Source organism: Hypomesus transpacificus, chromosome 1 (genome assembly GCF_021917145.1).
Source record: "Hypomesus transpacificus isolate Combined female chromosome 1, fHypTra1, whole genome shotgun sequence".
Lineage (NCBI taxonomy): Eukaryota > Metazoa > Chordata > Actinopteri > Osmeriformes > Osmeridae > Hypomesus > Hypomesus transpacificus.
The window spans coordinates 12094949-12118404 of NC_061060.1; the positions used below are offsets into that span (position 1 = coordinate 12094949).

At 44.9% G+C, this 23456-nt stretch overlaps 3 protein-coding genes across 3 annotated transcripts; all 3 read right to left on the reverse strand.

Moving 5' to 3' along the window:
* Nucleotides 1–805: 805 nt before the first annotated feature.
* On the reverse strand, nt 806–10068 carry LOC124479661 (carnosine synthase 1-like). Its single transcript, XM_047038547.1, has 9 exons — nt 9913–10068; nt 7893–8079; nt 7338–7427; nt 5687–6132; nt 5241–5460; nt 4907–4992; nt 4436–4667; nt 3742–4004; nt 806–2596 (listed from the first exon to the last, which is right to left on the reverse strand). Exons 1-9 carry the CDS (start codon nt 9913–9915, stop codon nt 1046–1048), a joined length of 3078 nt encoding a protein of 1025 aa, XP_046894503.1. The 5' UTR covers nt 9916–10068; the 3' UTR covers nt 806–1045.
* A 1631-nt stretch (nt 10069–11699) lies between these two features.
* On the reverse strand, nt 11700–15916 carry tmco6 (transmembrane and coiled-coil domains 6). The gene is made up of 12 exons (XM_047038664.1): nt 15727–15916; nt 15319–15422; nt 15065–15174; nt 14785–14968; nt 14554–14658; nt 14336–14427; nt 13545–13661; nt 13304–13418; nt 13028–13208; nt 12413–12507; nt 12135–12302; nt 11700–12025 (listed from the first exon to the last, which is right to left on the reverse strand). Exons 1-12 carry the CDS (start codon nt 15815–15817, stop codon nt 11897–11899), a joined length of 1491 nt encoding a protein of 496 aa, XP_046894620.1. The 5' UTR covers nt 15818–15916; the 3' UTR covers nt 11700–11896.
* Nucleotides 15917–16039: 123 nt separating this feature from the next.
* On the reverse strand, nt 16040–23456 carry LOC124469909 (flocculation protein FLO11-like). Its single transcript, XM_047023431.1, has 11 exons — nt 23226–23456; nt 22792–22850; nt 22551–22675; nt 21863–22059; nt 21515–21718; nt 20030–21298; nt 19662–19898; nt 18894–19083; nt 17694–18521; nt 17325–17437; nt 16040–17178 (listed from the first exon to the last, which is right to left on the reverse strand). The coding sequence occupies exons 1-11, from the start codon at nt 23340–23342 to the stop codon at nt 17152–17154; spliced, it is 3366 nt and encodes a 1121-aa protein (XP_046879387.1). The 5' UTR covers nt 23343–23456; the 3' UTR covers nt 16040–17151.

Consider the following 23456-nt stretch of genomic DNA (forward strand, 5'->3'; position numbering starts at 1 on the left):
AGAAATCTCTGCCGGGCCCAGATATTAATCTGCTTGGGTGCCACAAGACTCCCAGCCCCCAACCCACCCACGCCATGATCAAATCTAACCCTAACCCTATTATTCCATTTACATTAATCAGACAAAACAATCGCGACAAATGTCTACAAAAATGGACTGTACGTATTACAAAACCACAACACAAATCTCCCTGATTTCAAAGATTCAACATTGAAAAAGCTTTCTCGTCACTCTTCTTGTAGGTGACACTCGGGCTGCAACAACGAATCGATTAAATCGATAAAAATCGATAATTAAAAGCGTTGGCAACGAATTTCATTATCGATTCGTTGTGTTGCGTGATTATTACACCACTAAATAAGTCGCTGAGATGTTTGAGTTTTAAAACAAAAAGTTTAGTTGAGCGGAGGTAACGTTGTTGAGTAACGTTGTTCTGAAACACATGGCAGAGAAATCAGAATGACCTAAGTCATTCAAGGTGTGGGACTATTTCACACTGAATACATCGTAAAGGTGTGTTCATTTACCGAGGTGAAGTTAGTTTCATATTCGACATTCGTCTCACATTCGGAAGACGCTACTTTGCAGCGTTGCGTTAGGGACCGGGTGAAAACTACCATTTTGGAAAAAAAAATATGAATATAAAACCTCAAACAGACACCAGAGTATCTTAATAATGTCTGGTATACGTCCACAGACTTTACTTTTTCAATTAAGTTTCAAATAAAATGATAGAAAATCACAAATCTTTGAAAATAGCTTAATCCTCGCAAATCCCCCAAAAATTCAATTTCTTAAAATAAAATCTTACATATACACCATATTATTGACCATACCTTTCAATTTTCAAAAATGTTTTAAACAAAACTCAAATAAATTGCTATAAATTGTTTGGAAATTATAGCTTCTTTTTTTAAATTTTATCCGATTCCTCTATTAATCGAAAAAAGAATCGACAGATTAATCGATTACAAAAATAATCGTTAGTTGCAGCACTACACTCTTCCTTTCGCTAGCATGGCTTCCACCTCCGTTCGCCCTCTCCTTAGTTGAACTGGGAGAGGAAGTAGGCCAGGTCGTAGTGGGGGGGGCAGTGGAGCCCCAGTCCCTGGCACAGGGACAGCAGACGTTGGCGAGCGTGGGCGGCGCTGTGGTCATCTCTCACCCCGACATTACAGAACGGCTCCTCGTACTCGCCGGAGATCAGCTCGTCGTCGGCCGCAAACTCGTTGAGGCACAGCGCCCCCTCCTGGTGGAGCCGGCGCAGGCGCTCGGGGCTGGCCGTGCCTCTTAGCGCCTGGAGGTGCTGGGACACCACGCACATCACCCCGGCGTAGTGGCCCCGAGCCGGGAGCCCCGTGGCCGAGGGGAGCCTGGGGCGCAGGCCGCAGGCCACCATGAAGGAGGCGAGGAGGATGTCAACGGCGTACAGCTGCCGTATCCAGTCGCGGAGGTAGAAGCCCCCCATGCGGGCGTTGATCTCGATGAGGCGCGGGCCGCGCTCCGTCATCTTCAGCTCCACGTTGTAGACCCCGTCGCGCAGGCCGCAGCCCAGGCAGGCGTGGTGCGCCGCGCGGATCAGCTGCGCGCACTTGTCCGGGGCCAGGCCCGAGGGCATCTGGGCGGCCGTTTCAGTGAAGAGGGGCGCCCGGGTGGGGCCGTTGTCGGACACGAAGGCCCCCTCCAGGCAGCCGTTGAACAGGAGCACGTCCACGTCGTGCTCCGTGCCTCCCACGTACTCCATCAGGGTCATGGCGTTGCCCCAGCCCAGCCCGATGCCGGGATAGTCCGTCTCCTCCCGCAGGTCCCCGGCGATGCGCTCAAAGTGAGCCAGGCTCTCCGCCAGGGAGTTTACCTTCCTTACGCCCACCGCCCCGGCTCCGTACTCCAACTTCAGCACGGCGGGGAACCTGACCGCCCCCGGTCCTGGCTCGGCCTCCCCAGGTCGGGTGGTCCCTCCCTGGGCGGCCTTCTCCAGATCCAAGACGCTTTCCACGTGAGCACAGGGCACGGCGTAGGAGCTGGGGGAAGGAGAGAAAAGCAGAGGGGATTGCCCGAGAGAAACGGAGTGGGACTGCGTGGAGGCGGCGGGGGGGCAGGATGAGCGGAAGAGAGGGTGAGCGTTGTCGGGTTTGTCCAGAAAGAGGTCGCCCCTGTCGAAGTCGGCCATGGCTCTCATGCTGTTCCCCTCCATGTTGACCATGTCGTGGAGCGCTCTGCGTCCTCGCTCTCTCTCCCTTGTCTCCAGACCATCCGCTTGGCCGGACAGCAGCTCATCCGGGGCTGGATGGACCCCCTTGGACTTCACCAGACCCATCAGGTGCTGGTGGGTGAGGCTCTTCTCCTTGGCGATGCGGACGGCCTCGGGGGTTGGGCCTCGGAGGCCGAGCCTTTCGCAGACCAGCGCCGTCAGGACCACGCAGTCGTCCCAGAAACACACACAACCATCGGGGTGCAGCCCAGAGGACGTTAGCCAATCACAGATGCGGGTGCAGTTCTGGTCGTCCCGACGATGGTCTGGGAGGTCCGGCAGGATGAGGAAGTGATCGACCAATTGGGAGGCAAAATGGGTGGGGTCGTTGTCAACTAACAGGATCTAATTGGTTAAGAGAGAGCAAGTGAGAAAGAGGGTTAGTTAGACATAAATCACCTTCTAAAATCACTTCTAACGGCTCAGTTGATTGTTTTTACTGCGAGGATGAGTAAGCTTGTCTGGTACACATAACAGCACTTGCTATTGATGAAGAAAATTATGTCACCCTGCTGAAATGATGGAGATGGGTTACACTTATGGAACTATCTAATTGAAAAGTGAATGTCTCAGTTATTCCTTATATTATACTCTAAGTTGTATTATGGGAAATTTGATTCTAAGCTGTGACTGAGTAAAAACAATAGAAGTGTGAGACATTGGTTTTAGCAAAGGAGGACGGGGAAGTACCACTCAAAGGAATGCAGAGGCCTAGCCGTAAATTAGAAAGTACATTTATGGCCGAGCTTCAGGAACTCTTGCAAATCAAGTCTGAAGCTGTCACCCAGGTCAGGCCTAGGTCTGTGTCTAGGGGTTTCCTATGTTTATAAAGCACGAGCATCCCATACCAACTAGAAGAAAGTCTAAGATGTGTGTGCATCCAACACAAGCCTGGACATGGTCAGATTTATTTAAGGACAGAGATGCCAACGTGACCCAGATTCTGTAATCAGAAACCCTAGTATAGGGGCCAATTGGGTGACAAAGCATAGAAATGGTCATCAACAGAAAGGAACCAATAATGTGAGGATGCATAATGTATCTGTGACCAACTGTATTGTACCAATAGCAAAAAATGACACAAATAATAGGCAGAAAATACAGTATAAAAGGGACTGTCCGGAGAGAAACGGACAGTCTGCTCTTCGGAGCTCACTGACTTTTTTACCCTGTGTTGGAATAAACCTTTGCATCAGACTCTGAGTTCCAGTGCGTCTGTTTTGGACTTAGTTTATTTTTCACTTGTTGGGACTTAGCCTGATTTTTGACTGGTTTGGAATTAGAATAATTTTCAACGTTTGGACTTAGTTTATTTTTCACTTGTCAACACTTAGAATCATTTTTAACCTTTGGACTTTGTTTATTTTTGACTTGTACGGATTTTCTTCACTTCGAGACTCTGATTTATTTTCACTATACACGGGAACTATCCACGACACTATCCTACGCCATGCACCCATTTAGTGGTTTTGAATGGACAGCTCCATCACCTTGAGTTTGTAGCGCTGGGCTTGCTCCCAGATGAACTTCTTACTGTGGGCTCCGGCCCCCACCACCAGCACTGTCCTGCCCTGCATCAGGTACACGTGGGAGCGGGTAAAGGGGGTGAGGAGGAGGGTGCCCTGGCACCCCTCTGTCCCTCTGCCGCACCCCTCCAGCTCTGGGAAGGAGGACTGGAGGCAGAGGGTGGGGTGGAGGCCCAGAACCACCGGCTTCAGGAAAGGGCCGTTAACGGTGAATAGAATGTCCACTCCTGTACCAATGACACATACACAAAAAGGTAGCAAATATAAATATATCTTATAATAATTATAATAATGTTAAAATATATAACGCCTTTCCAGAGCTCAAGGACGCTTTACAATAGCAATACAGGGACAAATAAACAATCATGGACAAACAAAAAATGTGAAAAGCAATGAGCAATCAAACACAGAAAAATGTTATACACAATACAGATAGTCAGTGAGAAAAATGCATAACAACCGATTAGGACAGACAACATTGAGAAAACAGACACGTTTTTGATTGAGATTTGAAGTCGGAGATGGATGTCATGCTGCGAAGAGTCAGAGGGTGTGAGTTATATATTTAGATGTAACATGTCTTAAAGTACTGTCACCAGTATGCATGTAAAACAGCATACACTAACAGCACACAGTAAAACAACCAAAAACACATTACCTATCATGTCGGTCTGAGCCCCTGTCCCACCGCGACACTGTTGGGACATGCCCGATTCAGTTTCCATCACGACTCGGAGGCAAGCCAGGGCGCTGTCGGTTGCTATGCGACGGAGAGAAACGGCCAGGCCGGGGTCGGTAAAACCGAACTCCAAAAGGGTGGTCTCCAGAGACTGAGACAGGGAGTGACCGTGAGAAAGAGGGGCGCCGGACGCACCCACTTTGCACACCAACTGAGAGAGAGAGATAGAGAGCGATAGAGAGAGATAGAGAGAGTTAGAGAGAGAGCGAGAGAGAGAAAGAGAGAGAAATGGACACAGATCTTCAGGGACACATTGTTATTCCAGGCGTGTGTGCTGTCCTGATCTCCTTCGTCTTTTGACCTGCTCTCCTACTTCCTCATGTCACTCCTCCCACCACCTCCCTTCACTCTTTGCTTTCCGCTAGACCTCCTCCTCTCCCTCTATCTCACCTTGTAGAGGAGAGGTACGTCCTGAGGAGACCGAGTGACGATGGCACACAGTCTGAAGACCAGGTCAGGGACCTGGGGACTGCAGTCTGACACACAGAGACAACAACAACCTCACCATGACCACTCAAACTAGGTTTGGAGCTGAACACCCTTCATTCATAAAGCCCCCCCCCACACACACACACACACACACTTCCATATAGATGTAGCTTTGGGGTTCTAGAACACGCACGGTAAACATAAACATGCATAAAAACCTTGACACCCAACCCCCCCCCCCCCCCCCCCCCCCCCCCACAACCTCCGCATCCCCCGTCCTTGCTAAATCCCTTACCGGTGTACTGCTCCCAGGTGCGGCCCTCAACTCGAAACCCAGGCTTCAGGGGGGGGATGCAGGCCTCCAGCAGCACAGCCTCTCCAGGGAGCAGCTGGGGTAGCAGCTGGCCAACACGGGCAAGTACTTCCTCCCTGGAGCTCCTAGACAGGAAGACAGGGGGTGCAGCCGAACCTTCTGCATCACAGGCAAATCTGCCTCCGCTACATCGGAGGACCACCTGATAATACCACGTCGGATGAGATGGTTAAGCGTTAGCACGCTAAAACAACTACTGTATGTTGGCCTGCCTGATTGAGGTACCCCCCGTGTGTGCTGTTGTGGGTTTGATAAAATGATGGAACGTTTCCCGTAAGTTTTGTCTGTCGCTATATAGGCACACAAGTCCTCTATGGATCGATAACACTTAAGCCGAAGCCCAAACAGGCTGGACACACAATACGTACCCTGTCTGACTGCATGAAACCGTCAGAATCCAGGAAGGACTCCACCTTGTTCCTGACAGAGTTCACCTCTTCCACTCCCATTTCCAGGTGTACCACCTCCACCCCTCCCGTTCTGCCCTCCTCTATGCCCATCTGCCCAGGGGGCATCAGGAGGGCCAGGGTAGGTGGGCACATGATGTTGGCTTTCTGCAGCAGAACCCTGGTAACCAGGACATCTCTCCAGCACCTCCCCAGGGTTCCCGAACCTCCAGCCGGGCAGTCCGTTTCCCGGGTCATATCCTCCTCCGCCCATGGGTCACATGACAGGAAGTATGTGACCTTGCGCGGAGGGTTGAAGTTAGAGAGGAAGGTGCGTCCCCCGAGGTCAAAGGTGACAGCCTTGTGGACCAGGAGGGAGGAGGATGCACGGGAGAGCCAGGAGGGAGACAGACACAGCAGGGCGTCTCCTGGGGGAGCGAAGAGGGAGGGAGGGAGGCAGGGAGGGAGGGAGAAGGTAGGATCCATGATAGATAGGCTTCAGGTCACTTAAAATGTATCATAATATTGAAAGGATGGGACTGGGGGTGGAAGCAGTTAAGGCATTCAAAACTGTGAAAACACATTTCACAAACCTTGACTTATAAGATAAATCCCTGTAAATTATAAATAAATACCCTGTAGCCTCCAAATGATTAGCAAATGTTTCTAGCACTGGTATCCACAAATACTAGCACTGGTATCCTATAGTGTTACCCCCCAGCAAATCATTTAATAACACCACTTACTGAACTAGCAGGAGAGGAAAAAAACTGCACTGTTCTTACTAGATGTGATGTACACACGTATATAGTAAATATGAGGACAAACAGGAGAAAACGTTAATTGCGAGGGAGTTCTACCTACTACTGAACTCAAAAGTTTTCAACTGTTATTGGTCATTACACAAGAGGTTTGAAAGAGCAGATATTTTTGTATAAATAGAAAGGAGGGGGTCAGGGACATTCTCATTTAAATGTCAACATTCAGTGACTATCAGCTTTCCATCAAACACGATTTGTCTATAGGTCAGGATTAGGTAGGCCTACAGACACGATTCTCTACTGTACGATGATGGTGTTGTGGAGGCAACTTCAGATATAGTGCTGGGGTCGCCCTTGGCAGTGATGGTTCCTCATGCAGTAAGCGCTTGTCTGTTACGCACCAAAACTCAACACCTGTCACCCACTAGGGCTACAAAGTATGACCTGATTTTGTTGACTAAAAGTTCTATTGATTAGTGAATAATTTAAGTACACAGGAAATCCCAATTTCCTCCACTGTGTTAAGGTTAGTGATAGTACAGATCTACTAAATCGACTATTGATTACAGACTTCACACAGCCTAATTTGGGTTGGGGTTTTGATTCGAAGATGAAAATATACGTTTCACTGACGGGTAGAAGGCACCAGGCAATGACAGGCTTACAAAACCAGAGGGACTTCCAAAGAACTTCTTGAACTGAGAACTTTATAAAACTTCCTGTTTGTGTCATGTATGCCTCATATTGTCCGTGTCCGTATTTTGGTCGTTTTTTTCCCCCAACTACAAGAGCACCTGTTGTGGTTTTTAACTGCTAATGATCTCCTTCACATATCAGGTTTTCTGTATGTAAAGTTGGTGGGGGTTTGTTACCTGGACTTCTTTGTCCAGCCTCCAGCAGCAGAGACAGGTAGGGGAGGGGGGAGCCCAGAACACAAACACACAGCTCAGAGTGACTCACACCTGGGGGGAGAAAATCATTCATTAAACATATCATTATTGAAATGTGTTTTGGGGGGTATTGGGGTTCATTTTCGTTTCATGTGAGTCTTTCATGGGTATATGTTTTATAATGTTTGTGAACCCCTAATCGAAGACAAATTTATATTGTTGTGTGGTAAAACATTTGAATATGAATTTGGAATTCAAACCTGGGACCTGATGATCTGCAGTCAAATTATGAATGAATGCTCTACCACTGAGTAATGTATTCCTTAATGATATGATGAAATGCTTGCTTTTACATTTCATTAACAGTGATGCAACCAGCACGAGTAATAAAAACAAACAGACTTTATTTTTCTATGTTAACACAAAAGTTGATTTTGACTGAATAGTGCTCCCTTGACTTGTGTAGTCACTTCAGGAAAATACAACCTTAAGCATAACTATTTATTCCTCAAAAATGTCTGCAGAACGGGGCCTTACCCTGTGGCAAGTCTAATGTTCCGGGCAGGTCAATCTCCTTCAGAGCCTTCTGCAGAGTTTGGAACAGTGCCCCCTCAGGGCTGGAGGAACATGCTGCCCTAGGACCTCTGGCGCTCCCACAACCCTGGAGGGAAGAAGGGAGGCAGGGCCTGGGAACCGTGCTGCTGGGGAGAGAGCTGAGAGAGAGCTGGAGGGGACAGAGAGAGGAAGGGAAAGGGGAGGGTTTGCAGAGTGGATTAGCAATAGGCAGTAATGTGGGGAGAGGGCACGACCCCAAAAGTACAGTGGAGAGGATAAGCATTAGACATCACAAAAAAAATAAAATAAATGAACATCATTAAACTAACTATATCTTGTTGTGGTGCTGGGTGTGGCTGTAACATGAATGCTCAGGAACATCTGCTCACCAGAGCTTGCCCTTTGCAAATGAACATACAGTGTGACATCACACAAGGCCACACGTAGTGCCGGTCCTTCCTATAGGCGACATAGGCAGCCGCCTAGGGTGACATGAAGAGGGGGGCGGCAATTTCCCAAGTGCATCCATTTAAATGAACCTTCCCGCTGTCCTTGAGTTTCAAACGCACTACCAGCAGAGGGCACCAACCGCGGCACGTCAGGTGTAGGTAAACCTTGCCTAGGGCGCCAAATGTGCTGGGACTGGCACTGGCACATGCATTATTATTATTATTTACAACGCATCGCAACATGAACATGCATTAACATGCAGATCTATACGTGGCTTTGAGGATCAAACATGTACTACTGTCAGTGCTCTGCCACAGTAGTGCACCTTAGTAGATCCACTTACATAAAGTCATCATGCCTATTAACTTCAGATCTGGGTTAGATAATGATTGACTTCCTTTAATAGCTACGCTGGCTCGAAGATTACTCACTAGGAGCAAACTGAAGGTGTGTGGGTGTGTGTTTGTGTACACTTGTCTGTTTTCGTTTCTGCTGATGACGTGATGGGATACAATACCTATTCCATTCTGTGTCCCTCACTTTGCCTCACCTTTCTATTGGCCCAACACTAGAAGTGTTTATATACTTCTGTGGACATTCCTGTCCTACTGTAACCAACCCACACCTGGGAGGTCAGCCAACGACTTTGGGGTCACAGTCATTTGAGACTCAAACCTGTGACCTTCTACAGCAGAGGTCAAGCATCTACTATCGGGGCAAGGACAAATTCCTTACAGTTACAAACAAATATTTGGATCTTATTCAAGTTTTGACATGTAAAAAAAAATAAAAAATTCAAACTGCCTCGACTTCGAGATCCAAACCACAATATTTGCTACAATGCCACTATGACGTGTCTTGAAAAAGACCTGTCCAGACAAGAAAACGATTCCCAAGATATGTTAAGTTATAAATACACACTGGCAAAAGCTATTACCCCTCCTGCTCTCTGTCGCATTCGCACACACACTCTCAGATTTACTTACACTATAACCTTCGTAAATCAGATGTGAGGCTATTTTTAACACTAACTCACTCTCTCACTGACACAAAAGAACATGTGGACAGACAAAACACAAATGTAACTTCCCTATTACGACAGTGAAATTGCAGAGGATTCGCTCTGTGACACCTCGTAACCTAACAAACAGCTCCAGGTGAACTTGACTCTCTGGATATACATTTCTGTTCATTTCTTAGGCCCCCCCTGACCTGCCTTGTCAATCTCCGACTGACTTTCTCTGACAGACTCCACTGCCATTTATCTATTTAACAGTAAACATGACCACCTCTGACTTTTTTTTACATACTAACATTTTACACATTTAATATTTACTAATCCATCCAGCTTTAAATGTAATCTTTTATCAAAATCTTTATCAACTTTTGGCAAAGTAGGCTATCAATGAAAGCAACTCTGCATTTAGCAGGCACATTTACCTACAAAGTACTATATTAATATACCACCAACAATTATGTACAGTTGTAATATTTTACATGCCCATCATTAACATGCAAACTTATAATAGAAAGTGTCCAACACTGAACTCACCATAGTGACTGCAGTGACCAAGTGGCAACCTGGAAATGACAGAGAGAAGGTTGGAAAAAAGAGGAAGGGAGGGAGAGAGAGAGAATATTACTTGGTGGGAGGGAGTATGAACATGAGGCTAATCATTAAAGAGTAACCAAACACCTAAACCTCTTTTCTGATTTATACATCTGTGATTAAATATTCACAAATGGCATAACTCGTCAATCCTGGTCTTCATTTAGGCAAATCTTTACAACAAAAAAAACATTATTATTATTTGGTGGTAAATGTCTCAGTTCCATTTGAGGTTGGTTAAAAACTTTGGAATAGCTATTGTGTATGTGCCCTTTGGAAGTAATCTGACAGGGAGGGGTTGTGATTACTGGACACTTTCGTGTATCATTTCGAGCATTTGAGGAAACCCCTAAATTCATATTCATGTTAAATATAATTGATGCGACTAGCCAGCAAATTCTAAACTCTTAGAATGTACGATATAATGTGCATCATTTAAAATGTATGCGGTTGCGTTTGCCATTTTGTGAGAAAATTAATCAAATGAATGACCACCACTTTTACAGTTTTTGTGTGTGTGTGTAACATTCATTGGTTTAACCTCTCTTCAGTATAAATACCGCACCCGCCCAAACTTTTAGTCGGTGGCCTAGCTTTAAACAAAATAGCTTGCTAAATCACGGTTAAACAAAGTTGTTTAGGCTGCAACAACGGTTTGTCGCCTGCCCTGAGGACAGCCTGACTGAGTAGTCCTTCGCTCCAGTGCTTCAGGCCCGAATGACCAGAATGAGTTCCATGCTTGCTCCTCGTTTGCAGGACAATGAGCAATTCGACAAAATTACTTATCCAACAAATGATTATGTTGGCCATTTTCCCCCCAAATAATTGTCAAGCTTACTTAATTTGGGTATTTACCTAGTGACAACGCAGTAGCCCATAATTAACTAATCAGCTTGTTGGGTGTGTTTGCCTTTGGCAAGCGGGTTAGCTTAAGTGAATAACACTTTGTTTTCAGTCGATATGCAGGACATTTTGTCTATAGGCAATGCAGGACAGAAAAGCAGGTACACACCGTAAAAACCATAGGTTTTTCACCGCTGCATATGAGGAATAGCCACATTCACTAGGAGCGATTTGATACAAACTTGCAAGTTTGCGCGTTTGTGGGCGTTTCTGTGTGAATAAGTGTGAGCACCCCACCCTGTAGTGTACAGCAAATAGCCCGCATAATAAATGAGAAACATTTGTAAAAAAGGATTTACGCTAAGTGGAAAGGCTCACATGTCATGAAAACCACTAAGCTGTCTTGCAATGCCTTGTAAAATATGGAAAATTATGTTACAACAGTTAGTGTAATGCAGTTGAAATCCTCAATAAAAACACACAGAGCAAATAATTTTTTTGCCCACCAATCAGTACATGTATTATTATCTGGGACTGTGTCTACTGCCTTTCTGTAAGGCGTGCAAGGTCAAGTGGACACTCCCAATGCTTTCAGGTACCTGCAGGTGCATGCTACGGAACACACAGGTACGTACAGGTTGAAACTGCTATCTCAGCTTGTTTGACTTCTAAGATTGAATATTGGAAAGGAACTTGGCAAAGTACTTCATATTCTTGGCACACTATGAATACAAAAATAGTTACCAGTTCTGTAGTTATCAACACTTATAGTGAGTAATTATGAGTGTGAAAGAGTCTTAAGTCAGACAACAAACCAGTTATTGAGCTCCAATGAGATGACAAACAATATAAATTCATTAATTATATTCAAATCTGCCATACAAATATATCCCTACCCATTTGACTTTATTGTATAACTGTACAGACATTCCACAGGGTGGACCATATATAAAAACACCTTAAACATACATATGTACATGATGGGAATTGGTAACAATGTTGTGTACTGATCATGAACAGTATATTTGAGGTACTTGCTGGGCTAGACTGAATCCTGTATGCAAGGGGTCAGTAGGGGTGGGGTTTAGGGGTCAGTTGGGGTCAGGTTGTTCTCCAGGAGGTATGTCGCTCTCAGACGCATCTCTCCCTCACTGTTGTACTGAATAGCCTCTAGCAAGGATTGTCCACTCTGTTTCACAAACTCCACTACCACCTACAAGGACAAACATTTGGACAGGAAAGCGTTATTAGTGGTTTAAGAACTTGGTGGTGTGATATACATATTTATATATTGTCAGCCTTGAGTGTGTCACTGGCTGTACCTGTGGACTGCTGCTTAGCATCATGAGGAGAACTTCCAAACTGAGGGTCACCATTTCCTGGTCGGCCATCTTGAGTGTGGCACAGAGTGCTGGCAGCAGACCTGCCTTGACCAGCTGGATGCAGTACTCACTTCCTTTATGGGCCACATTACCCAGAATCCTTAGCACCTGCTCTCAACAAGAAGAGTTGAATGAAGAGAAGCTTCTCCATGAAACTGATTTAATGAATATCTGATTTGAACTCTTTCTCCTCGACAGTCTTTACAGGTCTGACTGACCATAGTGTTGATGCCTCGGGAGAAAGGCAACATCTGAATGAGACTAGGAACCAGGTTGAGAAACAGCAGGGCTGAGCAGAAGCGACTGGAGTCAGCTGAGAGAAAGAGATCAAAATCACAGCAGCAGGACTTGAGAAGGACAGAACAGACGTGTATCTTTATAAAAGAGAAAACATTCACATGTCAGTGCTGATTATCAATGTGGAAAATGACAAAATCCTATGACCACCCTAAGGTAGAAACAAAACCGGTTTCAGTTTACCTGAGAGCAGCGATCAGGGCTCACATGTTTGATCAAGAGTTTGGTGTGACATTAACATACCTATCAATGTTTGTGTACAAAATGTGTGTGTGTGCTGGTGATGTTTCTGATTGGCTGGTAGGTGGCTGATGGTAGATGGCATTTAACTCTGTATTACTCGAGACAGCTATCAACTCACCAGAAAACTTCACTCCGTATGCCTGCGACTCGTCCATTAATTGTATGTTGCGGAACAAATGACCCCTTACTTTTCATTGTGAGAAATACAAAGTGCTGCGTGATAAATGGTTGAAATGCATGAGTCTCACCGCAAATGCCTGAGACTTGAGAGCCCTGTGAGAGTGTGAACATACCTGTGATGTTGTTAAGGACCCATGTACTCTCTCTGGCTAAGGCTGGCTGGGTCTGCAGGAAGACCAGAGTAAACGTACACAGAGTGGCCAGGAGACGAGCATCTCTCAGCTGAGGCTCCAGCTCCCTCAGTGGTCTGGAGGACAACAGGTTCCCCACACAGCGCAGCAAGGGCCAGATTAACTGCGACACGAGAAGAAACAGAACATTTGATCAAATATCTGTATTATATTTAGTGGAGTTTAAGACTAAATGTTTTGATCCAGATTTTCTTGTACCAGCTCTATGCCCTCTTGTTGAGTTCCTTCAGCCACTGCGCCCCCCAGTGTCACCAGAAGGGCACTGCACTGTGACAGAGCCCCTTGAACCAGCAGGGCACCGTTGTCCACATTACTTACAACAGAGCAGATAGACACAAAGAAATATATTAAACTCAGCAGATAGCTTAGATATATGGTGGCCATAATTATGCAATATCCAGCCAAACAGTTGGAAACCCAGACAACAACAGGGTCTCACCTGCAAATGAGGTAGTGCAGGCACCAGGCACACTCAATGGCAGGGGACAGACCGAACTGGGGGTCGACAGTCAGCACAGAGAGGAGATGGGGAACCAACCCTGAGGCCAGGACTAGCCTGCATATGGGAATTACAGTATAAACAGATGGACCAGTGTATAGACAGACAGACAGGCAGAGACAGATGTACAGCTAGATACAGAGATACAGATGGAGAGACAGAAAGATGGACAGAAAGTCAGGGGGAGGGACAAAAAGAGAGTAAGACAGAGACAACAGTAGCAGACAGAAAGACAATATTCTTTCTATAAATTCAGGGTATCAGAGAGATTAGAGAGTTTCATGGTATCGTACATAGTCCTAGCCTGGCTCTGCCCTGAGAACGATGACATTGATGTCGTTCGCTAGTTTGAGTTGTAGTTCAGTAATGGCGGCGGAGTCGCAGCCAAATATCCAAAAGTCAAAGCCGGAGCAAGAACAATCTTTGCTAAGTTTTGTTGGTGGCCATGATGTTGTGGCCCTCCTCTCTACGGGGTTCTAGAAAAGTTTGATTTTCCAGCTACGGCAGCTAGCTCCGTTACAGTAGTGGTGAAGGAGTTGGCTAAGACGAACGCTAGGGATTGGTTATGGCAGATCAGAGTGGCTCTGGGGGGATCCAATAGTTTTCAACTTCATCAGACTACCCACCATCAAGGAAGTTAACGCTTGTCAATGGAGCGATCCCAGACCCTCTGTACAAATGAAATGTACGAGGGTCTGGTTAGGACCAGGCTAACATAGTCCACAACTTACGGGGAAATCTTCTCTGCAGCATGTTTTGCTTGGAGGAGTTGTGAGAGCGTAAACCCCACTGCTTCTACCACGGCTAGGCTGGACCTCTGGATCTGGACACACACACATAATGTACACATTGTATAAAGATACAGTAAGCACCCTATTAGGAAATATGGCAGTCTATTAACAGCAGCACACAACAAAAAGTTCTGCATAAGTATATGTGTTGTTCCTACCTGGATACAGTTTGCCAGTGCAGGGATGAGACCTTGGGCTAGGAGCTTTTCTACAATAGCGTCACTGTCTGGACAAAGGTTACCTAAAGTGTACAGGCAAAGCTCCTGTGGAGGGGAGTGCAAGCAAACACACAAACCAACGCAGAGATAAACACACCGGAGTGAGATAAATATCAATACCATATCCGACTGTTTGTTGACATGACTTGCTGTGCGTATTTTGGTGCCTACAGTGAACTTGGCGCTCTGTCCAGACAGGTAGGTGAGGAGGTAAGGTGTAGCAGGCAGACATGCAGGTCCCACACTAGGGTGGGGAGAGTGGGACAGCTCGTGGAGACACCTCACAGCCTCCAGACGACACTGGGCGTTGGAGCCACTGAGGAGCCCCACCAACACATGCATGCTGTTCTCCTGCCTGAAGGCACACACCAAGGTAGAAAGGACATTGTTATCCACAGCAGACATCCTGACAAGACTTGGATGCCATTTTCAGAATACAAAGCCGTCATACTTGATTAGGATGAGGTGCGTTGAGGGATTCCGCAGGGCTTTCCTCAGAGTGCTTAGGTGATCCCCTCTCTCCTCCCCACCATTCAGAACCTTCAGGAACAACTCCACCACCTGATACACAGAAATTAAATGTATCCTTTGATAGATGTACGATAGATCAGCAACTGATTCATGCTTTAACAGGAGTGATTTGTCCATTTATATAATATTCCTTATATAAATAGCATCTGTGAAGAAAGCTAACCAGAGCCACACCTGATCACTGGACTGTATGTCCATGCCGCTGTCCACTTCATCATCTTCATTCAACAGAAGTCTCTTACTGACCAGCTGTCTGTCTTTCCGGGCCTGTCGCAGTTCTCCAGACAGATTGAAGTTCACAGTAAATAACGAACTCTACTGACCTTTGTCAATTAGATTTCTGGACGACGATATGCTCGAGTTAAATCAAACTTCACTACGAAGATCTGTGTATGTCTATTTCTGTACACTCAAGGCATATTCAAATTAAAAGGCTACAACCAGTACTTACAATATTAAACTTTTTGATATTTGTTTATACCTAAGTATACAGCTAACTACATACTTAAGCTAAATCTAAGTACCACCAATACAGTACCGTCCAAGGCGATGAAGAGCCAAGTTATTGGCTTGTTAGCTCACCTTTCTCATGATCTCGCCTCTTGAATTTCAACTCTTCCAAGCTGCAGCCTCTGCGACCCGCCTTGTGTCTAACCTTATTTAACCTCCACATTGTTATCTATCGGAAACGTTATTTATTTAAAGTGAGATAAAACTGCTAACTAGAAACTGAGTTTAGCATGCTTGCAGCTGTTGACATGATGCTCTTCTTCTCCGGAAGGCAAAGGAATTGTGATGAGACTGTTGATGTCTGTAGCGCCCACTGTCGTCAGACAAACGTCTTAGAAACAACTTCAGAATACCAACCGAATGCCCACAAACATTAAAATACGAGTTTGTACCAATGCCATTTAATTCTATTTAAAAAATATATACCATGCATATCAGTTATTTTTTTAAATATCAAAACAGGGGGAACGAATCCATATTGATTGCCATTATTTTGTTAAAAACATACTTTTCTAATTTCTTATGCTCATTGCAGATAGGATATGCAATACATTCATACAAACAATTGTAGATCACTATAGAACAATCCAGTTCAAGTGGGCAACTATCTGTGAATCTCATGCACAAACCACCACTTACAATAACGTTGACAATAAAGTTTGGAGGGTCTTCTGATAGGCAGATTTTCTGTGTACAGAGAAGCTTGAGTCTCTTGCTGTGGTCAAGAGGTCACGCAGCAGGTCTCGGACAATACACATATAGATAGGAGAATGTGCACTTTAACCTTTGGACAGAGCCACATGCAGAAAATAGTATAAACAATGAGTGATTGCTGCACTACCTGTGCGGTGTTCTTCCTATGCCTTAAGTTGTGGAATGTCTACCATTTAAGGACATGTTTTGGTGGTTACTATATTTGTATGGTCCAGCTCATATATAATGTCTATCTGAGAGACATGTTTCTCACTCATGCCTATCACTCTGTTGTGGACTGATGGTGTGATCCGAGCAGCTCGATTAATAAACTAAGTCAACTCTTTTTCATTGTGGTGCGTTCCTTGGCCCATCCTCCGGCAGAATATCATCATAACAGTCTTCACTCTTCATACATTGTATTTCATTTTCTTTACATTTTCACACACATTCATGCCATGATAAGGGCACTGACAAAGGACTAACATGAGAAATATAAAACTGTCTGTAGCAGCACATGAGACTGTTGACAATCTTCCACTGAAATACTGTTAAAGACTACATGTCTACTATAAAAAATCTAATAAAAAATGGACTGGTAAAAAATATTGTTTATAGAAAAGTTTCAGTATTCAATGTTAAAAAAATCCAGAGACATGTCTTTAAAATACAGTAAAGTTGATCACTTTTAAACCTGTGCCGGATACCAGTGAGGAAGACTTTTCACATCAGCCCAGCTAAGTAACGGGACCATGTTCCCTTTGTATCTTTCCATTTGTCATAAATATTATTTTTTCATCGTCCTCAGGTGCTCTTGGATGATTTTCTTTTCTGAAAGGAATGGAAAACTAAATTCAAAAAAGTTTTTTTCTTCAAAACAGATTAACTTTTTCTAGACACCATCGAAAAGGAAAAAAGTGGTTGAACCAACGTTTTTTTTATGGCAATGATAATGATGGCGATGATAATGTCATCACCTTTTTTTTAGGTGTGGTCTCTGCTGTCGCTGGAGGGTTTTCTGCGGGGGCTGAGTCTGGGCCCGGGTTGACAGATATAATTGGAATCTCTGGCAGGTTCACCTTGCTTTTCTCTGAAAACATGAATACCAGAAGAACCATTTAGTGCAGCCAAATGAGAAGAGGACACAGTGCAACTAAACAATGTTACAGATGTCATCAATCATGTGTTTCTGGCACACTGTTCCCAGTAAAGTGATCAGTGAGTTTAGCGCAAGCTCCGGAGTTTAAGTTTTGAATGCGACCCCTGCTTATTAAAACACATTGAACATCACATAAAATAAACACAATCATTTAGAAACATATAGAATGAGAGGAGGAGACACTCACTTTTCTTCTTCTCTGTTGGAGGCGTCACGAGGGCAGACAGAGGTAGTGATTCTTGGTCAGCTTCAATCTCTTGAGGCCCATCCTTCTCCTTCTTCTCTTTTTTATTCTTTTTCTTCTTCTTCTCCTTCTCCTCCTCCTCCTCAGTAATATGCGTGTTGTTTTCTGTCATAGTCTTTTCAGATTTTTCCTTTTTGTGCTTCTTGGTGTCCTCAATGACTTTGTCTGTGGATTTTTTCTTTGTCTGGGGCACCTTTTTATTTTTCTCTGGTTCCTTCTGTTCTTCAGGCTCACTGTTTTTCTCATTTACCTTTGGGGCTTGTTTTCCTTTCCGTGCATCCTTCTTTCTATCCTTATCTTTTACCTTTTCTTTTTTCTTCCCCGTTTCTTCACTCGCCTCAACCATCTTCTCCTTGTTTTCTTCTCTTTGTTTCTTCTTTTTCCTCTTGGGCTCTGTAGGATTCTCATCTGCTTTAGTTTCACTGGCTTTCCTTTTTCTTTTCTTGACCGCATCAGGTTTTGGGGTGGGTACAAGGGTGGACTCTGCAGGCTCATTGCTGGGTGTTTTGGGTGGAGTTGTAGTCACAGGACTGTCAGGTGGGGCCTTATTTGTCTGACCGGACTTAACTTTACTCGTCTTTTTGGTTTTGACATTCCCCTCAACCTCTACATTCTTAATAGGTGTAGCTTTGCTCTTTTTAGTCATGGTCTCCTTCTTCTGTGTGGCTTCCGCCCTGGGTTTCCTTGGTGCTCTTGCTTTCTTCAGAGTTATGACGGGAGCAGGTGGAGGGTTCAGACTACTGATGGCGTCCATCTTGGCGAGGTCAGTGTCTGTGATCAAAATCAGCACCAGTTAAAACTGTAGAACACATGTTTGACTGACAAACTCTTTCCAAAGTCTCCCCAATTAACCATCTCAATGAGTACACCATAGGTTTGTTTTCAAATGTGTGTAAAACAGCTTTTTTAAATAACTTGAGGAAGCGGCTGTTAAATACAATTTTCTTATTAAAAAGTGTGAGGGTAGGGGGGCCAGATTTTAGATTTAAAAAATACATATATTATAAAACTCAAGCCACTGGAGTACTCCCATTATCTATTTATTTTTTGGGATTTCGATTGACTCTTCACTCAAGGCACTTGGAGTCCAAGAGGACTTCTTTGATTTTCCCCATACACAAACTGTCCGCACAAACCCTGTACCTGACAGTTCAAGGATCCGTTTCTTCCACATCTCCACGTCCAGACTGCTGTCTGAGTCATCACTGGCTGGAGGAGGAGGAGAGGAGGAAGGAGCAGGGATCTGGGCCTGAGGTGCCGTCTTCTTGGTCTTGGCTGGTGTGTCCAATGGTTTGTCTGCAGGTTTTTTCCTTTTGGTAGGTGGAGCTGAGGGCTTTGGAGAAAAGATGGAAAAAATTGAATTCTAAAACTGGTTGTTCCCATCCTTGATTGTGATTGGCTATATCGCATTCCATGCCGTTGTAAAATCCAGCATAACCTCAAAGGTTGTCCTCATAACATTCTTTAACATTCCATACTACTGCACATCGAATATTTCAAATTGAAAAAGACGGCCAAGATGTCCACCTGGCTGTTTCGTGGCAACGATTTATGTAGGAACTATACTTTGTAGTAGCGGAAGAATGACGGTTTATTATTAAACTATTTTGTTTCTAATTGTTTTTATTGATGAAACCATATCAAATATTTGTAGTTACGGTTTTAGAAAAGCAATAAGCCCCGCGAGTCCGTGGTTTACGCTGATTTTAGAACAGGTAAGGGGAGTTGTTAGGCACGACGCGAAGCGGAGTGCCGAAAACCCCCTTACCTGTTCTAAAATCAGGGTAAAGTTTAACACTGATTGTAATGATACAATGACAATATAGGGAATAAAAGCAAATCAACCTCTGTAACTAACTATCAAACGCCACCCAGTGTCAACGAACTGGATCCTCCTGATTTGAAGCTTACCTTGGGAGCGTTTTTCTTAGTGTCATTCTTGGCCTTCTTGGTTGAAGCTGGGGGGTTGAGTTGAACCTCCGCCTGCTTCTCAGGAGCTCCTTTCGGGTGGCTACCACTGCTGGACTCATCCCCTGCTGGAGCAGTAGACTTGGGCGGAGCCCTGCTAGTCAGCTTTGCCTTGGTTGACTTAAGTTTTGTTCTGACATCTGATGCTGGCATACTGGTTGGTGCCACTGGTGTAGCTGCCTGCATTGGTATGAGGATGAAAATGTATGTAAAGCGTAACGTTCAATTAGTTGTCAGTGTGGTAGAGAAAGATGTTTTAGCTGGCATATATGTATATACTATTGTGTGAGGGTAAGCTCTAATCAACTTACCACAGCAGGACTTTCCTCCTCACTGTCTGATGATGCTGAATCACTACTGGAGTCTTCGCTAATGTTGGAAGTTGTGGATACAACTTTACTTGGGGTTTGTTTTGCTGGTGTGGTTGCTATGGCGGTTCCTTTGCTTGGGGTTGGTTTAGCTGGGGTAGGTATGGCCACAGCTTTAGTGGTCGCTGTTACCAATGCTGTTTTGGGTGGGGGGGGTAATTCCACACTTTCATCTTCACTATCTGATGATGCGGATTCACTACTTGATTCACTCGAGTCTTTGCTAGTCTTAGAAGTTGTGGATACAACTTTACTTGGGGTTGGTTTAGCTGGTGTGGTTGCTATGGTGGTTCCTTTGCTTGGGGTTGGTTTAGCTGGGGTAGATATGGACACACCTTTAGTGGTCACTGTTACCGATGCTGTTTTGGGTGGGGGGGGTAATTCCACACTTTCATCTTCACTATCTGATGATGCGGATTCACTACTTGATTCACTCGAGTCTTTGCTAGTCTTAGAAGTTGTGGATACAACTTTACTTGGGGTTGGTTTAGCGAGTGTGGTTGCTTTGGCGGTTCCTTTGCTTGGGGTTGGTTTAGCTGGGGTAGGTATGGCCACACTTTTAGTGGTCACTGTTACCAATGCTGTTTTGGGTGGGGGGGGTAATTCCACACTCTCATCCTCACTATCTGAGGATGCGGATTCACTACTAGATTCACTCGAGTCTTTGCTAATCTTAGAAGTTGTGGATACAACTTTACTTGGGGTTGGTTTAGCTGGTGTGGTTGCTATGGTGGTTCCTTTGCTTGGGGTTGGTTTAGCTGGGGTAGGTATGGACACACCTTTAGTGGTCACTGTTACCGATGCTGTTTTGGGTGGGGGGGGTAATTCCACACTTTCATCTTCACTATCTGATGATGCTGATTCGCTACTTGATTCACTGGAGTCTTTGCTAGTCTTAGAAGTTTTGGATACAACTTTACTTGGGGTTGGTTTAGCTGGTGTGGTTGCTATGGCGGTTGTTTTGCTTGGGGTTGATTTAGCTGGGGTAAGTATGGCCGCAGCTTTAGTGGTTGGTGTTGTCGGTGTAGAGGTTGATTTTGGACTCTCCTCTTCACTATCTGATGAAGACATAGTGGTGTCACTGTCTACGGCTGTCTGGGGCTCTATACCGGCTGATAGTGGGATACTGGGAGCGGAGATGGCTGACTGCTTGGCCTTGGTAGAAGCTGCGGCTGCAAGAATTGACATATTGGCTGGTTCTGCTGTTGAGGGCTTTTAAAAACATTTAACAAACAAAAACAAGTTATTTCTGTTCAGGATCTTAAGAGATTAATAAAAATACAATTGTTTGGTTTTGACATCCCCTAGTTTTGACATTTCTTGAAAATCATCAGCCATCTACAACAACCAACTAGAAATCAATAAACTGGTGTTTGGAACATCCAGTATAAGTTATCATAAACAAGTGTAACTAACATGATAACTCACCGTAGCCGGACCCTCATCCTCGCTGTCTGAGGATGTGTCATTACTCTCGCTGGACAACTCTGGAGGAGCAGCCGGAGACTTGGCTTTGACAGAGGAGGCAGCGGAGGGCTTGGCCGTGGTGGAGGAGGGGGTGGAGGAGGGGGCTATCAGGGGCTTAGCTGAGGACAGCTTAGGAGCTGACTTGTTGTTAGGAGTGGCAGGAGTCTGCAGAAGAAACCGATCATTTTAGTATTTTCAGTCTAACCATCCGTCTAATAATAAACTCATGTTAATATTGTTGCAAGAAACTGCACTATTGTGTGAGTAACAACATCAGCGTATGCATCTCCACCCTTCCTCGTGCTTCACCTGTGGCAGTAGACTCTGACTTGCTTCTTCTTCCTCTGAGCTGCTGGTGGTGGACTCACTGTCAGAACCTTCCGGCTGTTTCTTGCTGGGGGTTGGTGGAGTGATCTTTGACCCTGCCTTGACCTTAGAAGTTGGCACATGGTTGGCTGCAGGGAACTTGGCAGGGCTGGCGATCGGAGGCTTAGTCTTGTCTGGTGCTGAATAGAGTTATAAGACATGAACCATCTCCAAGCGGGATACAGGATTACCAATTCTACGCAGTTCAGTGAGGAAAGATGAAGATCAGAGAGATACGAAATGTTCATACTGATGTCATCAGAGTGGTCAAATCAATGTTAAAAATAATTGTCTGTCTATGCATTCAGTATGCACAATACACTATTCTGTATTGTTTTTCTATCAATTTGTCACTAATTTCCTTTAGGAAGCACAAAGACTAGTACAATGGTTCTCAATCCTGGTCCTCAGGGAACTCCGGTCCAGTCCTGCATGTTTTAAATGTTTCCCTGATCCAACACATCTGATTCCAATGAAGAAGTTGTTACCAGTCTTCTGCTGAGCTACCCATTCATTTGAATGAGGTGTGTTGGAGCAGGGAAACATTCAAAACGTGCAGAACCGGAGGTACCTAAGGGACCAGGGCTGAGATCCACTGGCAATGTGGCAGAAGATGCAACTTTGCTGCTACCTTTGACAGGTGTGGTCTCCTCCTCTGAGTCAGAGGTCTCTGTGCTGCTATCCGGGTCAGCTTGACGCTCTTTTGGCAGCTCTGAGGAATCTGCTACTTTGCAGGTCTTTGCATCTTCAGATACACTGAGAAGGACAACAGCAAAAATACAACACTGTTAGTGTTGCGAGTCACACAACAATGTAAAAAAATGTAGCAACTAGATGTCAAACGAGAACAACGAAACAGATCTTATACTCACTCCCCGGACCATTTGTTGTACATGTCCAAAAGTGAGCTGGACAATGCTGCTGTCTCTCCCTATTGAACATTCAGACAGAGGATCAGAATTACAATGTTAAATTTGCATCATCGGCTTCTGCATTGCATGCTTAATTGTCCACATAAATGCAAGTAGATAATACCGTAGGTAGGCAGCATCCTGCATTACTATGTAACAACAACGTGCAGTTCAGTCACTGATATCAGAGTTTTAACTTTCAATAATGTAAAAATGAAACTCATTTTGTGCGCAGCATTGCGTGCATGGAATCCCATTCATTCTAAACAGACGTCTTTCGCTAAGTCTTCCAAAGGAGGTATTAGATACAGAATTGTCAACTGCATTGCATTCACAGACCCGAAACAACCAGTTTGTCTGCAAGAGGGGCGCTATAAGAAGTTGGCTCTCTTGACCTGTGGAACATGCTTTCGGAGCTTCTCTGCCGCCTTCTGGAAACCGTTCTCCTTCAAATGCCGATAGATCAAGTGGATCAAATCGTGTTTGGACTCATGCTTTTCTTTTGAAGACATGGTCTACCACTAATGCAACACAAAACAATGAAACGTATCGTACAAACAATCTAAACTGCCCACTGTAGCTTAAGTTCCTTCCAATTCCTACATCGCGCACATTACACTTTCAAC

What these genes read in the sequence shown, in the direction of transcription:
- LOC124479661 (XM_047038547.1), bottom strand. An exon ending in GGCTGGACAAAGAAGTCCAG is followed by an intron (nt 6,133 to 7,337) that starts GTAACAAACCCC and finishes TCGCTCCCCCAG; the next exon opens with GAGACGCCCTGCTGTGTCTG. An exon ending in CACCTGGGAGCAGTACACCG is followed by an intron (nt 4,993 to 5,240) that starts GTAAGGGATTTA and finishes TCTGTGTGTCAG; the next exon opens with ACTGCAGTCCCCAGGTCCCT.
- tmco6 (XM_047038664.1), bottom strand. Translation starts at nt 15,817, where the DNA reads ATGTGGAGGTTAAATAAGGTTAGACACAAGGCGGGTCGCAGAGGCTGC. An exon ending in CACTGGCAAACTGTATCCAG is followed by an intron (nt 14,428 to 14,553) that starts GTAGGAACAACA and finishes GTGTGTGTCCAG; the next exon opens with ATCCAGAGGTCCAGCCTAGC. An exon ending in TGCTAAGCAGCAGTCCACAG is followed by an intron (nt 12,026 to 12,134) that starts GTACAGCCAGTG and finishes TTGTCCTTGTAG; the next exon opens with GTGGTAGTGGAGTTTGTGAA.
- LOC124469909 (XM_047023431.1), bottom strand. Translation starts at nt 23,342, where the DNA reads ATGTCTTCAAAAGAAAAGCATGAGTCCAAACACGATTTGATCCACTTG. An exon ending in GGAGACCACACCTGTCAAAG is followed by an intron (nt 22,060 to 22,550) that starts GTAGCAGCAAAG and finishes AACTCTATTCAG; the next exon opens with CACCAGACAAGACTAAGCCT. An exon ending in AGACCACACCTAAAAAAAAG is followed by an intron (nt 17,179 to 17,324) that starts GTGATGACATTA and finishes CATTCCTTTCAG; the next exon opens with AAAAGAAAATCATCCAAGAG.